This window comes from Sciurus vulgaris (assembly GCF_902686455.1).
Source record: "Sciurus vulgaris genome assembly, chromosome: 5".
NCBI classification, from domain to species: domain Eukaryota; kingdom Metazoa; phylum Chordata; class Mammalia; order Rodentia; family Sciuridae; genus Sciurus; species Sciurus vulgaris.
The window spans coordinates 137,729,126-137,741,746 of NC_136465.1; the positions used below are offsets into that span (position 1 = coordinate 137,729,126).

The 12,621-nt window shown below is 33.2% G+C and overlaps 1 protein-coding gene across 13 annotated transcripts in view; it reads right to left on the reverse strand.

Annotated features, from left to right (window-relative positions):
- Positions 1-12,621, reverse strand: part of OSBPL8 (oxysterol binding protein like 8) — a 182,245-nt gene that overhangs the window by 62,785 nt on the left and 106,839 nt on the right. Inside the window, exon 1 of one of the 13 annotated variants that reach the window (XM_079142527.1) lies at positions 9,601-10,939. The exons of the other annotated variants lie outside the window; for them this stretch is intronic. Coding sequence (XP_078998653.1) covers positions 9,601-9,745 — 145 coding nt within the window. The 5' untranslated portion in view covers positions 9,746-10,939. Of the gene's footprint in view, positions 1-9,600; positions 10,940-12,621 lie in introns of those variants that run through there. 13 annotated transcript variants of the gene reach the window in all.

Here is a 12,621-nt window from a genome sequence, read left to right on the forward strand (position 1 = left end):
CTTTGGATGCAATACATTATCAAGTTCCTCCAAGACTTCAGGCTACTAGAGGCTGAGAGGTGATATACTGGAAATCTACAGGGATACTATAAGCCAATAGAGGAAATCTGCAATATCTCAGAGTCCCACTGACATCTGACCAATATGAGAAAACAAGGGAAGAAAATGTCCCAAACAAACCTAGATACTATATCAATAAAACCCACTGAAAGCACAGCAGAAGAAATGTCAGAAAGGGAGTTCAGAATGTACATAATTAAAACAATCAGGGAAGCAAACGAGCAGATGAAAGAGCAAATGCAGGCATTGAAGGAGGAGATGAAAGATAAAATGCAGGCATTGAATGATCGCACCAATCAACAGTTAAAAGAGCAAATACGGGAAGCAAGAGATCATTTCAATAAAGAGTTAGAGATACTGAGAAAAAAAAAAAAAAAAAAAAACAGAAATCCTTGAAATGAAGGAAACAATAAACCAAGTTAAAAACTCCATAGAAAGAATAACCAATAGGATAGAACACCTGGAAGACAGAACCTCAGACATTGAAGACAAAATATTTAATCTTGAAAACAAAGTTGACCAAACAGAAAAGATGGTAAGAAATCATGAACAGAATCTACAAGAATTATGGGATATCATGAAAAGGCCAAATTTAAGAATTATTGAGATTGAGGAAAGCTTAGAGAAACAAACCAAAGGAATGAAGAATCTATTCAATGAAATAATATCAGAAAATTTCCCAAATCTGAAGAATGAAATAGAAAATCAAGCTCAAGAGGCTTATAGGACTCCAAATATACAAAATTACAACAGACCGACACCAAGGCACATTATTATGAAAATACCTAACATACAAAATAAAGACAGAATTTTAAAGGCTGGGAGAGAAAAGAACCAAATTACATTCAGGGGGAAACCAATAAGAATATCAGCAGATTTTTCAATCCAGACCCTAAAAGCTAGAAGGGCCTGGAACAACATTTTTCAAGCCCTGAAAGAAAACGGATGCCAACCAAGAATCTTATACCTAGCAAAACTTACTTTCAGATTTGATAATGAAATAAGATCCTTCCATGATCAACAAAAGCTAAAGAAATTTACAAAAAGAAAGCCGGCATTACAGAACATTCTCAGCAAAATATTCCAGAGGAAGAGATGAAAAACAACGATGCAAATCAGCAACAGGAGGAACTAGTCTAAAGGAACAGCAAAATAAAGGAGAAACCAAATCATGTCAAAAAACAAAATGAGTCAAATGACTGGGAATACAAATCATATCACAATAATAACCCTGAATGTTAATGGCCTCAACTCATCAATCAAAAGACATAGACTGGCAGATTCGATTAAAAAGAAAAATCCAACAATACGCTGCCTGCAAGAGACTCATCTCACAGAAAGAGATACCCACAGAGTGAAGGTGAAAGGATGGGAAAGAACATACCATGCACACAGACACAGCAAAAAAGCTGGAGTATCCATCCTCATTTCAGATGATGTGGACTTCAAGCCAAAACTAGTCAGAAGGGATAAAGAAGAACATTACATACTCTTAAGGGAAGCATAAATCGGAAAGACATAACCAATCATAAATACATATGCCCCGAACATTGGCTCATCCATGTACTTCAAACAAATCCTTCTTAATTCCAGAAATCAAATAGACCACAACACAATAATACTAGGTGATTTTAACATACCTCTCTCACCACTGGATAGATCTTCCAAACAAAAATTGAATAAAGAAACCATAGATCTCAATAACACAATCAACAATTTAGACTTAACGGACATATATAGAATATACCATCCAACAAACAAGGAATACACTTTCTTCTCAGCAACACATGGATCCTTCTTTAAAATAGACCATATTTTATGCCACAAAGCTACTGTTAGCAAATACAAGATAGAGATACTACCTTGTACTCTATCAGATCATAATGGATTGAAATTAGAAATAAATGACAGAATAAAAAACAGAAACTTCTCCAACACTTGGAGATTAAATAATACACTATTATATGATGAATGGATAACAGAAGACATCAGGAGGGAAATTAAAAAATTCTTAGAAGTAAATGAGAACAAAGACACATCATATCAAAATCTCTGGGACACTATGAAAGCAGTACTTAGAGGAAGATTTATTTCATGGGGCGCATTCAACAAAAGAAGTAGAAATCAACAAATAAATGACTTAACACCACAGCTCAAAGCCCTAGAAAAAGAAGAGTAGGCCAACACCAAAAGTAGTAGAAGACAGGAAATAGTTAAAATCAGAGCCAAAATCAACGAAACTGAAACAAAAGAAATAATCGAAAAAATTAACAAAATAAGTACTTGGTTCTTTGAAAAAAATTAACAAAATTGATAAACCCTTTGCCACACTAACAAAGAGAAAGAGGGAGAAAACTCAAATCACCAAAATTCGGAATGAACAAGGAAATATTACAACAGACACGAGTGAAATACAAAATATAATTAGAAGCTATTTTGAAAATCTATACTCCAACAAAACAGAAAACCTCAAAGACATCAACAGGTTTCTAGAGACAAATGAATTACCTAAAACGAACGAGAAGGATATACACAACTTACATAAATCAATTTCAAGCAATGAAATAGAAGAGGTCATCAAAAGCCTACCAACAAAGAAAAGTCCGGGACCAGATGGGTTCTCAGACGAATTCTATAAAACATTTAAAGAAGAGCTCATTCCAATACTCCTCAAAGTATTCCATAAAATAGAAGAGGAGGGAACCCTCCCAAACTCATTCTATGAAGCCAAAATCACCCTGATACCTAAACCAGACAGAGACACATCGAGGAAAGAAAATTTCAGACCAATATCCTTAATGAACATTGACACAAAAATTCTCAACAAAATTTTAGCAAATCGCATACCAAAAATATATTAAAAAGATAGTGCACCACGATCAAGCGGGTTTTATCCCAGGGATGCAAGGTTGGTTCAACATCCGGAAATCAATAAATGTCATTCACCATATCAACAGACTTAAAGTTAAGAATCACATGATTATTTCAATAGATGCAGAAAAAGCATTTGATAAAATACAGCATCCCTTCATGCTCAAAACACTAAAAAAAATTGGGGTAGTGGGAACATTCCTTAACATTGTAAAGGCCATCTACGCTAAGCCCATGGCCAATATCATTCTAAATGGTGAAAAACTGAAAGCATTCCCCCTAAAAACTGGAACAAGGCAGGGATGCCCTCTTTACCACTTCTATTCAACATCGTCCTTGAGACTCTAGCCAGAGCAATTAGACAAACTAAAGAAATTAAAGGGATACGAATTGGAAAAGAAGAACTCAAACTATTCCTGTTCACTGATGACATGATTATATATTTAGAGGAACCTGGAAATTCCACCAGAAAACTTTTAGAACTCATAAGTGAATTCAGTAAAGTAGCAGGTTACAAGATCAATGCTCATAAATCCAATGCATTTTTATACATAAGTGATGAATCTTCAGAAAGAGAAGTTAGGTACCCCATTCACAATAGCATCAAAAAAAATAAAACACTTGGGAATCAATCTCACAAAAGAGGTGAAAGACCTCTACAATGAAAACTACAGAACACTAAAGAAAGAAATTAAAGAAAACCTTAGAAGATGGAAAGATCTCCCATGTTCTTGGATAGGCAGAATTAATATTGTCAAAATGGTCATACTACCTAAAGTGCTATACAGATTCAAGGCAATTCCAATTAAAATCCCAATGATATACCTTACAGAAATAGAGCAAGCAATTATGAAATTCATCTGGAAGAATAAGAAACCCAGAAGAGCTAAAGCAATCCTCAGTAGAAAGAGCGAAGCAGGGGGTATCACAATACCAGATCTTCCACTCTATTACAAAGCAATAGTAACAAAAACGGCATCATATTGGTACCAAAATAGGCAGGTAAATCAATGGTACAGAATAGAGGACATGGACACAAACCCAAATAAATACAACTTTCTAAAACTAGACAAAGGGGCCAAAAATATGCAATGGAGAAAAGATAGCCTCTTCAACAAATGGTGCTGGGAAAACTGGAAAACCATATGCAACAGAATGAAATCAGACCCCTATTCTCTCACACTGCACAAAACTAAACTCAAAATGGATCAAGGACCTCGGAATCAGACCAGAGATCCTGCATCTTACAGAAGAAAAAGTAGGTCCAAATCTTCAACTTGTTGGCTTAGGATCAGACTTCCTTAACAGGACTCCCATAGCACAAGAAATAAAAGCAAGAATCAACAACTGGGGTATATTCAAACTAAATAGCTTTCTCTCAGCAAAGGAAACTATCAGCAATGCGAAGAGAGAGCCTACAGAGTGGGAGAATATCTTTGCCACTCATACTTCAGATAGAGCGCTAATCTCCAGAATATATAAAGAACTCAAAAAACTCTACACAAAGAATACAAATAATCTAATTAACAAATGGGCTAAGGAAATGAACAGACACTTCACAGAAGATGTACAAGCAATCAACAGATATATGAAAAAATGTTCAACATCTCTAGTAATAAGAGTAATGCAAATCAAAACTACCCTAAGATTCCATCTCACCCCAATTAGAATGGCGATTATCAAGAATACAGGCAACAACAGGTGTTGGAGAGGATGTGGGGAAAAAGGTACACTCATACATTGCTGGTGGGGTTGCAAATTAGTGCAGCCACTCTGGAAAGCAGTAAGGAGCTTCCTCAGAAAGCTTGGAATGGAACCACCATTTGACCCAGCTATCCCACTCCTTGGCCTATACCCAAAGGACTTAAAATCAGCATACTACAGAGATACAGCCACATCAATGTTCATTGCTGCTCAATTCACAATAGCCAGATTGTGGAACCAACCTAGAAGTCCTTCAATTGATGAATGGTTAAAGAAACTGTGGCATATATATACAATGGAATATTACTCCGCCATGAAGAATGATAAAATTATGGCATTTGCAGGCAAATGGATGAAATTGGAGGATATCATGCTAAGTGAGATAAGCCAATCTCAAAAAACCAAAGGACGAATGATCTCGCTGATAAGCGGATGAGGACATATAATGGGGGGTGGGAGGGGTTAGCGTTAGGGTTAGGGTTAGGTTTAGGATTAGGGATAAGGAGGGTTGCAAGAATGGAAGAAGGAAGGATTGTATAGAGGGAAAAGAGGGGTGGGTGGGGTGGGGGAAGGGAAAAAATAACAGAATGAATCAAACGACATTACCTTATGTAAATTTATGATTACACAAATGGTATGCCTTTACTCCATGTACAGAGAAACAACATATATCCCATTTGTTTACAATTAAAAAAAAAAAAAAACTACCGATACTGTCCTATTTGTTTAATATGTGTTCTATTTATAGTTATGCTCCTTTTTCATTTCTGATTACCTGTCTTTTACCTTGTCAATCTTACTAGAGTATTGTCTATTTTATTAATCTTTTTTAAAGAACCAATTTTGGATTTTATTGATCCTCTCTACAATATATGTATTCTCTATTCCATTAATTTCTTTTTTGGGGGGGGAGGCCACCCGAAATTGAATCCAGGAGTACTTAACCGCTGAGCAACATCCCCAGCCCTTTTTTAAATATTTTATTTAGAGATAGGGTCTCTCTAAGATGCTTAGGCCTCCCTAAGTTACTGAGACTGTCTTTGAACTCCTGATCCTCCTGTCTCAGCCTTCTGAGCCACTGAGATAACAGGCATGCACCATTGCACCCAGCTAGTCCATTAATTTCTGTTCTTACCTTTATCCCAGTTGCTTGCTATGTCTAAAGTATTAACTTGACCTTTACTGTTACAGGTGTTTTGTTTTTTTTATTTTAAGGAGGCATAGGATTTTAGATTGGTAATTATTTATTTTTAGCATATTAATAATATCCTTCAGGTTGCAGATGTGGCTCGGTGGTAGAGCACTTGCCTAGCATACGTGAGGCCCTGGGTTCGATCCTCAGCATCACATAAAAATAAAATAAAGGTATATTAAAAAAAAAATTCTTCAATCCTCTTCTGGTTTCTACTGTTTCAGTTAAGAAGTCAGACAGGAGTTAGCTTAATGTCTATTTTCCCCTTCTGACTATTATGTCCTGTAGTTTTACTATGACATATTTAGGTATAAATTTTTTTCTGCCTATCCTGCTTTGCTATTTAAGAATTTGTGGGCTGGTGTCTCTGATCAGTTGTAGAAAAGTATTAGCCATTGTATTCAAAGATTATTTTCTTGACTTCTTTTCTGATTGAAAAATTTAAAAATGTCATGACAGATTTTTTTTTCTTTTTTCCTCCAGATCTCAGCTTTTCTTCTCTATTTTTCCTCTTTTTTCTCCCTTTGTTGTATCCTGAATAATTTCTTTGGGTCTACCTTTCTCTTCACGAATTATTCATCTGCATTTCCAGTAATTTTTAAAATTTTGGTTATTATTTTCATCTGATTTCTAAAATTTCTGTCCTTTTATTTCTCAAATGTGTAGGTTTTTTAAGTATTATTTCCTATTTTTCAAGTTACTATTTTGAAATTTTGTCTTAATTTTTTTATTATAAACAAATGGGGTACATCTTGTTTCTGTGTGCTTTTTTAAAATAGTACAGTTTTCTAAGAAATAATAATGAATTTATTCCTTATAAATATTCAGTGTAACCACAATGTGTCATTCCTTGTACTAGAGTCTCTAATAACATGAAAATCCATAGTTTCCTATCATCCCCTTCTTCAAAAAAGGCTACCATCTAGAGAGAAACCAGGTGTTCCAACAAAACATGTGAGATAACTGCTTATAATGAAAGCAATGGGATAGTTAAGAGAATAAACTGTGGAACCAAATTACCTGAGTATAAAACTCCATTTCACTAGCTGTAAAATTCTGGACAAGTGACTTAACTCCCAGTGGTTCAGCCCTGTTGTTAGGGGAAAATGAATTAGACTCTGAAGAAAGAGAGTCCTGTTGTATTCACTAATAAGAAAAAAACACTAATGCATAGGGTTTACTTTCTCCTGCTAATATGGTGGAATAATTATTCCTGAATAAATTAGAATTCTGTTCTTTTAATTTATTGACATAATACAAGTGCTATGATCATTGACAATGGACAACCTTTTTTAATATTTCAGTTAAACCTGGTTCATTAATGTTGAGATACAATAAAGCAAATTTTATATTTCTTCAGTCTTGTTAAAATGAGACTTTATATAGATATCTACAAAAGGTAGAATAGGTACCTACAAAACAAATGCAGAATTGCTACATTAATACTAACTATATTGAACGCAGTCAAGAACCAAGAAATTGTACAAAAAAGTCTCTTAAGAAGTCAAGCTATACTAAAAAAAAAGAATCTACACTAAAATATCTATGCACTCCAACTCAGTTCATTTATAGCTGATTTCTTTGCTCAAAGTTTATTTACTCTAATTTTTAGGTACTATTCTAGAGACTGGTACAATGAGCATAAGTAATAGCTAAGATTAATGAAGGAAGACACAGTCAGACATGAACTAAACAAAACACATGGCATTACAGCACCATTATTAGCACCATCATAATGCCATCTGTAGGAGTGCCATCTGTATATTATAGCTCATTATAAAGGCGAAACCAATAGAGTTCTTCAGGAAGAAGTAAGAGATGAAGAAAAGAGACTTACCTACAAAAACTAAAATGGAAAAAGGGATATATTCAATGTGATAAGACAAAGTTATCTTTAAATAGCACTAATGTAGAACCACCCTCTTCTTTTTTTAGTGATATCAGATAAAAAATGCATCTAAAAAAATTTCATACAACAATGAAATCTCAGAATTGTTTTTTTTACTTTTAACTAAATACATAACAAAAAGTCACTTTTCTGAAGTACTTAATTTCAATCTGCTTACCTGATAAAGTAAAGCAGATATTTTAAAGAGTTTTCAATCACAGTTGGTTTTATAGATAATATGGAATCATTCCTATGTTTTCTCTAATTTTAAGAATTAGGAAAAACCATTTCGCCTTCTATTAAAACAAAACAGACCAATTAAAATGACCTTAAATATAGTCTTTGACAAGATAAACTGATAATATTAACAATTATCCAATTAAATAAACATCAAACTTTGAAAAAGTGAAGTTTTACTTTGTTTATCAATGCCATAAGATTATTTCTCAATGTAAAGTAGATTTGTGGCATGAAGGTCAGCAAACAAGGGAGTGGCCAGCAAGCTTGTTGGCTTAAAAAAATACAATCAAGGAGACAGAGACAAATACAGACCTGAACTAAGCCTCAGTGTAAAAAAGGCAGTATTTAACAAAATTAAGAATTTCAATACAGTGAATTTTCAAGGCCATTCCCGAATAAAGGCAGATTCCAAATTTTACTCCATTTGAGAACCTAAGAATGAAACATGATAGTAACCATGTTATACTAAGAAGATTCAATACGGATTATGAACGCTGCTTAAAGATTATGCTACTTAGTACATACAGTTCAGGACTATGGTTTCTAATTCTTTTGGAAAACACTATTAAAATAAAAAATGAAATCAGTGAACTTACAATAATTTATTTAATTGCCAGGTGAACACTCTGTATTAGACATTTCACTATCTCAAAAGAATGTATATACTACCTATCAGCATAAATATTCACAAAAGGCCAAGGATAAACACTAATATGAAAACAGGAAATTTAATTCAAATTTTAAAATATGTATCAGAAAAAGGCATAAAATGGCTAAGAAGGCATGGTTTCAGTCAATATTTCTATGAATATTAAAAGTATTTTCATTTTAAAAGAAATATAATCTTTAAAGAGTAAATAGTTATGTAGCAGTTTAAAAATCTGAAAGGAAAACACAAGTTTTTTACATTTAAAATATAATCCAAATATTATTTACAATAAATCTTTTTCAAATAAAAGATCAAATTATGTCTACATCTCACTGATCAATTATTTAATGTCTAAATCAGAGCTGTCATTTTACTTAATATTACCCTAAAAATAACAATGTCTTCTTAGTAAAAACTAGTAAGACACAAATATATATCTAACAAGAAGAAAAAATAAGGTATTTTGAAAAGTGTACTTGGGTAAAATTGCTCTTTATTCAGGACTTGAAATATAAGATTAAAGTAATAAAGGAGTAAGATTAAAGTTTATCCTAAACATCAATTATAGTTACTATTCTGCAAAAAAAAAAAAAAAAAAAGGCCAAACATCAGTGTTAAATATCTGGATTTCATTTTTTAAAACCTCAGTGCAATTTGTTTATTTATAGAATTATACATTTATCTCAAATTCAGAAAGGGTTTTATTTTATCAGAGGATCATAATATTTGCTTCTGTAATTAAAGCAAAAAAAATTTATACTGTCAATACTCAAGATGCCTACTTTACTGAATCATTAGTTCAAGTTTTAGCTGAAGAGACTATATAAGAAAATGTGGAAAAGCAAAGCCATAAAGAAGTAATTACTGAAACCTGATCTTATACTATAGAATTGTTTTGTTTAAATGAAACAGCTTTAAGATGTTAAAATGCCTGGTTCGTTTCAATGAAAAGTCTGCAAGAAATTAAGACAAGAATGCAAGATTAAACAAACAAACCTGGCAACGAAGGAGAAAGTTCATTGTATCCTCCAAATGAAGCATTCCGGACAAGCTTTCGGCCATCAATTCGTGGAGGAAATAAAACGGGCGAAACCCCAGTACATGAAGAAAATCTACGTTGTTGTGAGTTCTCTTCTTTCATGATTTTGAAGGTCTATTTAATATATATGCTCATCCAGAAGGCTAATTAGATCAATATGGCAAAGACAGGCTTTTCTCTCACATTCAAATGTAGCAAAACCCACCAGCACAAACAAAGGACACACACATTTAACAGCAAAGGAGGACTAGAGACTGTCAAATCAGCAATAAACAGCAAAAGAGACCGACAGGAAAGGCATTAAGCCATGCTGATTTTTTTTAAATAAACTGATTTTTTAAAAGGCTATTCCACTGCTTTACCTTTTAGTTAAAAGAGTAATGCACTGCACTGAACTGCTGCTTTAGAAAAACAAAGCAGGATCAATACTCAGCAATTCAGGATGAAGTAATAAGGACAGTTTCTCTTCTTTTCCCAAAAAGGCAGTCTTTTATCACATCTATTATGTTTCTCTAGTATCCAGCCACACTTCCCTCCTCTTCGGACTCTTTTCTTTCCAGCTTTTGCTTACTTCAAAAATATATCTCAACATAACACTGTTTATTTTTCCCAAAGCCTCTAGATTTATATCTAATCTGTTGTTTGCCTCAGCCATGATTAAGAATTCATAAGGAAAGATATTCTTTCAAGTACAATTTTGATGAATTCCAACAGCTTAAAGCAGAGAATAAACATGTAAGTTTTACCTCTGGCACGGATATTTGAATCATTAAGACAGTGTTAATGCAAGCCAATCAACACAGAAGATTAAAATGACACCATAATAATGCTGTATGCTCCAATATGTGCGCCCTTGAAACAGACCGGGGCTGCCATAGTTCCTCTTTATTATATTTAAACTTTTCAGAATATATGGTTTACCAAAGAGGTTTTCTTTTTCTATTTAAAATTCTCAGTTATAAGAGGAGCAAACTTATCATCACAGTAAAAATGGAAACACCTTTAACAGTTAAAACTGACTAGTATGACACCTCCTCCCCACAGTCAATAAATCTAACACTTTCCTTTTTCCACAATACCCCATACTCTCTCTTTATACCTGATCTTTAAAATTCCAAGGAACTCTTCTACTGAAATCTTTTTTTATTGAAATCCATTTACCTTATCATACCTTACTGCTAATTTTAAAAGCTTTAGACAATTGTTCTCTTTATATGTACTAAATTTGTTTTTCAGATCTAATTCTTACTTTCAACCTGGAAATTCATCCACTCAGCTGGATAACAATGAATTCAGTTAAAACTTATTCAGTGTGCACATATTTCAAGTATGAGTGGTTTTCTATTCATACTCCATCTAAAATGAACTCATATAACCTAAGACTATTTCTGTTTACTAAAAGTGACTAACATAAATAAAGAACAACTACTCAATTTCTTGTGCAATGACATTTTTTCTTGACCAAGGCATTTCAAAAACAAAGTGAAAAATGAGTTGGTTAATACCCATAACTGAGACAGGTTTGGGTTTCGGGTTTTTTTTTTTTTTTTAATGTCAAAAATATAAATTACATTATAGAAATAATTATAATTAATCCACACAGTGGTGCTTACCTTTCAAGGAATAAAATGCATAACAACATAAAAGGCATTATTGAATAATGGCTGAGTAGGTTTTGAAATTAAATTGTCAGCATTCAATTCTCAGTTCCATTCTAGCCAGATGCACTATAACAATTTACTTAATTTCTCTCAGTCTGTTTCCTCATTTCAAATACTAACAACATTACCCATGGTATAGGATTATTATGATGATTAAGTCAAATAATACACAAAGTTCAAAAAAATTCCATGTGAAAATGGCAAAATGAAGATATTCCACTAATGTGTTCTCTCCTAAAACCTCATGTTAACACCACAGGAAAGGAATATATTTTTAAAGAATATAAACAAGTATGGGTATATAACACAGAAGTATTTACCCAGAAGAAGATACGCCAATAACACAAATTTGACACTAAAGGACCTGATAAACAAGTAGTCATGGTCTTGTGGTTCCCAGAGTACCAAATTACAAATAAGTGGTAACAAAAATTGAGAACCAATCCTAAATAACTGTTATGCACACAATTCATAGCATCGAATTCCTCTGGATCTTAAGTCAGACTATTGATATCAACAATAATACTGGACAAGTACAAAAACATAAGCAATGCCTTCAAAATCTGAAGGAAAATACTTCTTAGAATTTCTAACCAATCAAGTCATCAATTACATTATTAGGATAAAATAAAGATATTTTTAGATACCTCAAATAATAAAATTTTACTTTCCATGTATATTTTAAAAGAATTTACTAGAGCACCCTTCTTTCTCATCTGGGATTCTAAAATAGGATTAAGCCTAATGCACTAAAACATCCATTTTCAAGATGAATTAGCTATCTCCCATATATCTATGATGTCTTCAACCATATTCCATCTTATTGGAAGAAACTCAAAAATATTCACTTAAATAATGTCCTATGGGGCTTACTTCTGTCACAGGACTCCAGATTAGATAGGCTGTACTAGAATATATACTCTATCAAAAAGTGACAGTAAACCAAGAATGCATGGGATATAGCAATAGGACACCCAATATTAAAAAATCTGCTATCACCAAAAACTTCCTGCTACTGCACAATCTTTTTCACACAAACTGCTTGTCAGCTTTGCCCAAATTCTTCTCTGACCTTGGCTTGTCTGACTGTATGCTGAAGGTTCTTCTCTTTCCCCATGTCCTCATGTTTGGATCAGCTGAGAATACTTCCAATATAATGAAGTGTCCTACTTTTCACATATTCCTGATAAGATATTGTGAACTGAAAAGCAGAAAATACCTCTTCTAAGCATATTCTTGCCATTGTCCAGTACCTACACCACAACTAATGATAAATCCTGTGTTTCCCAGGACTCATTAGTAAAGATCTTGCTCATT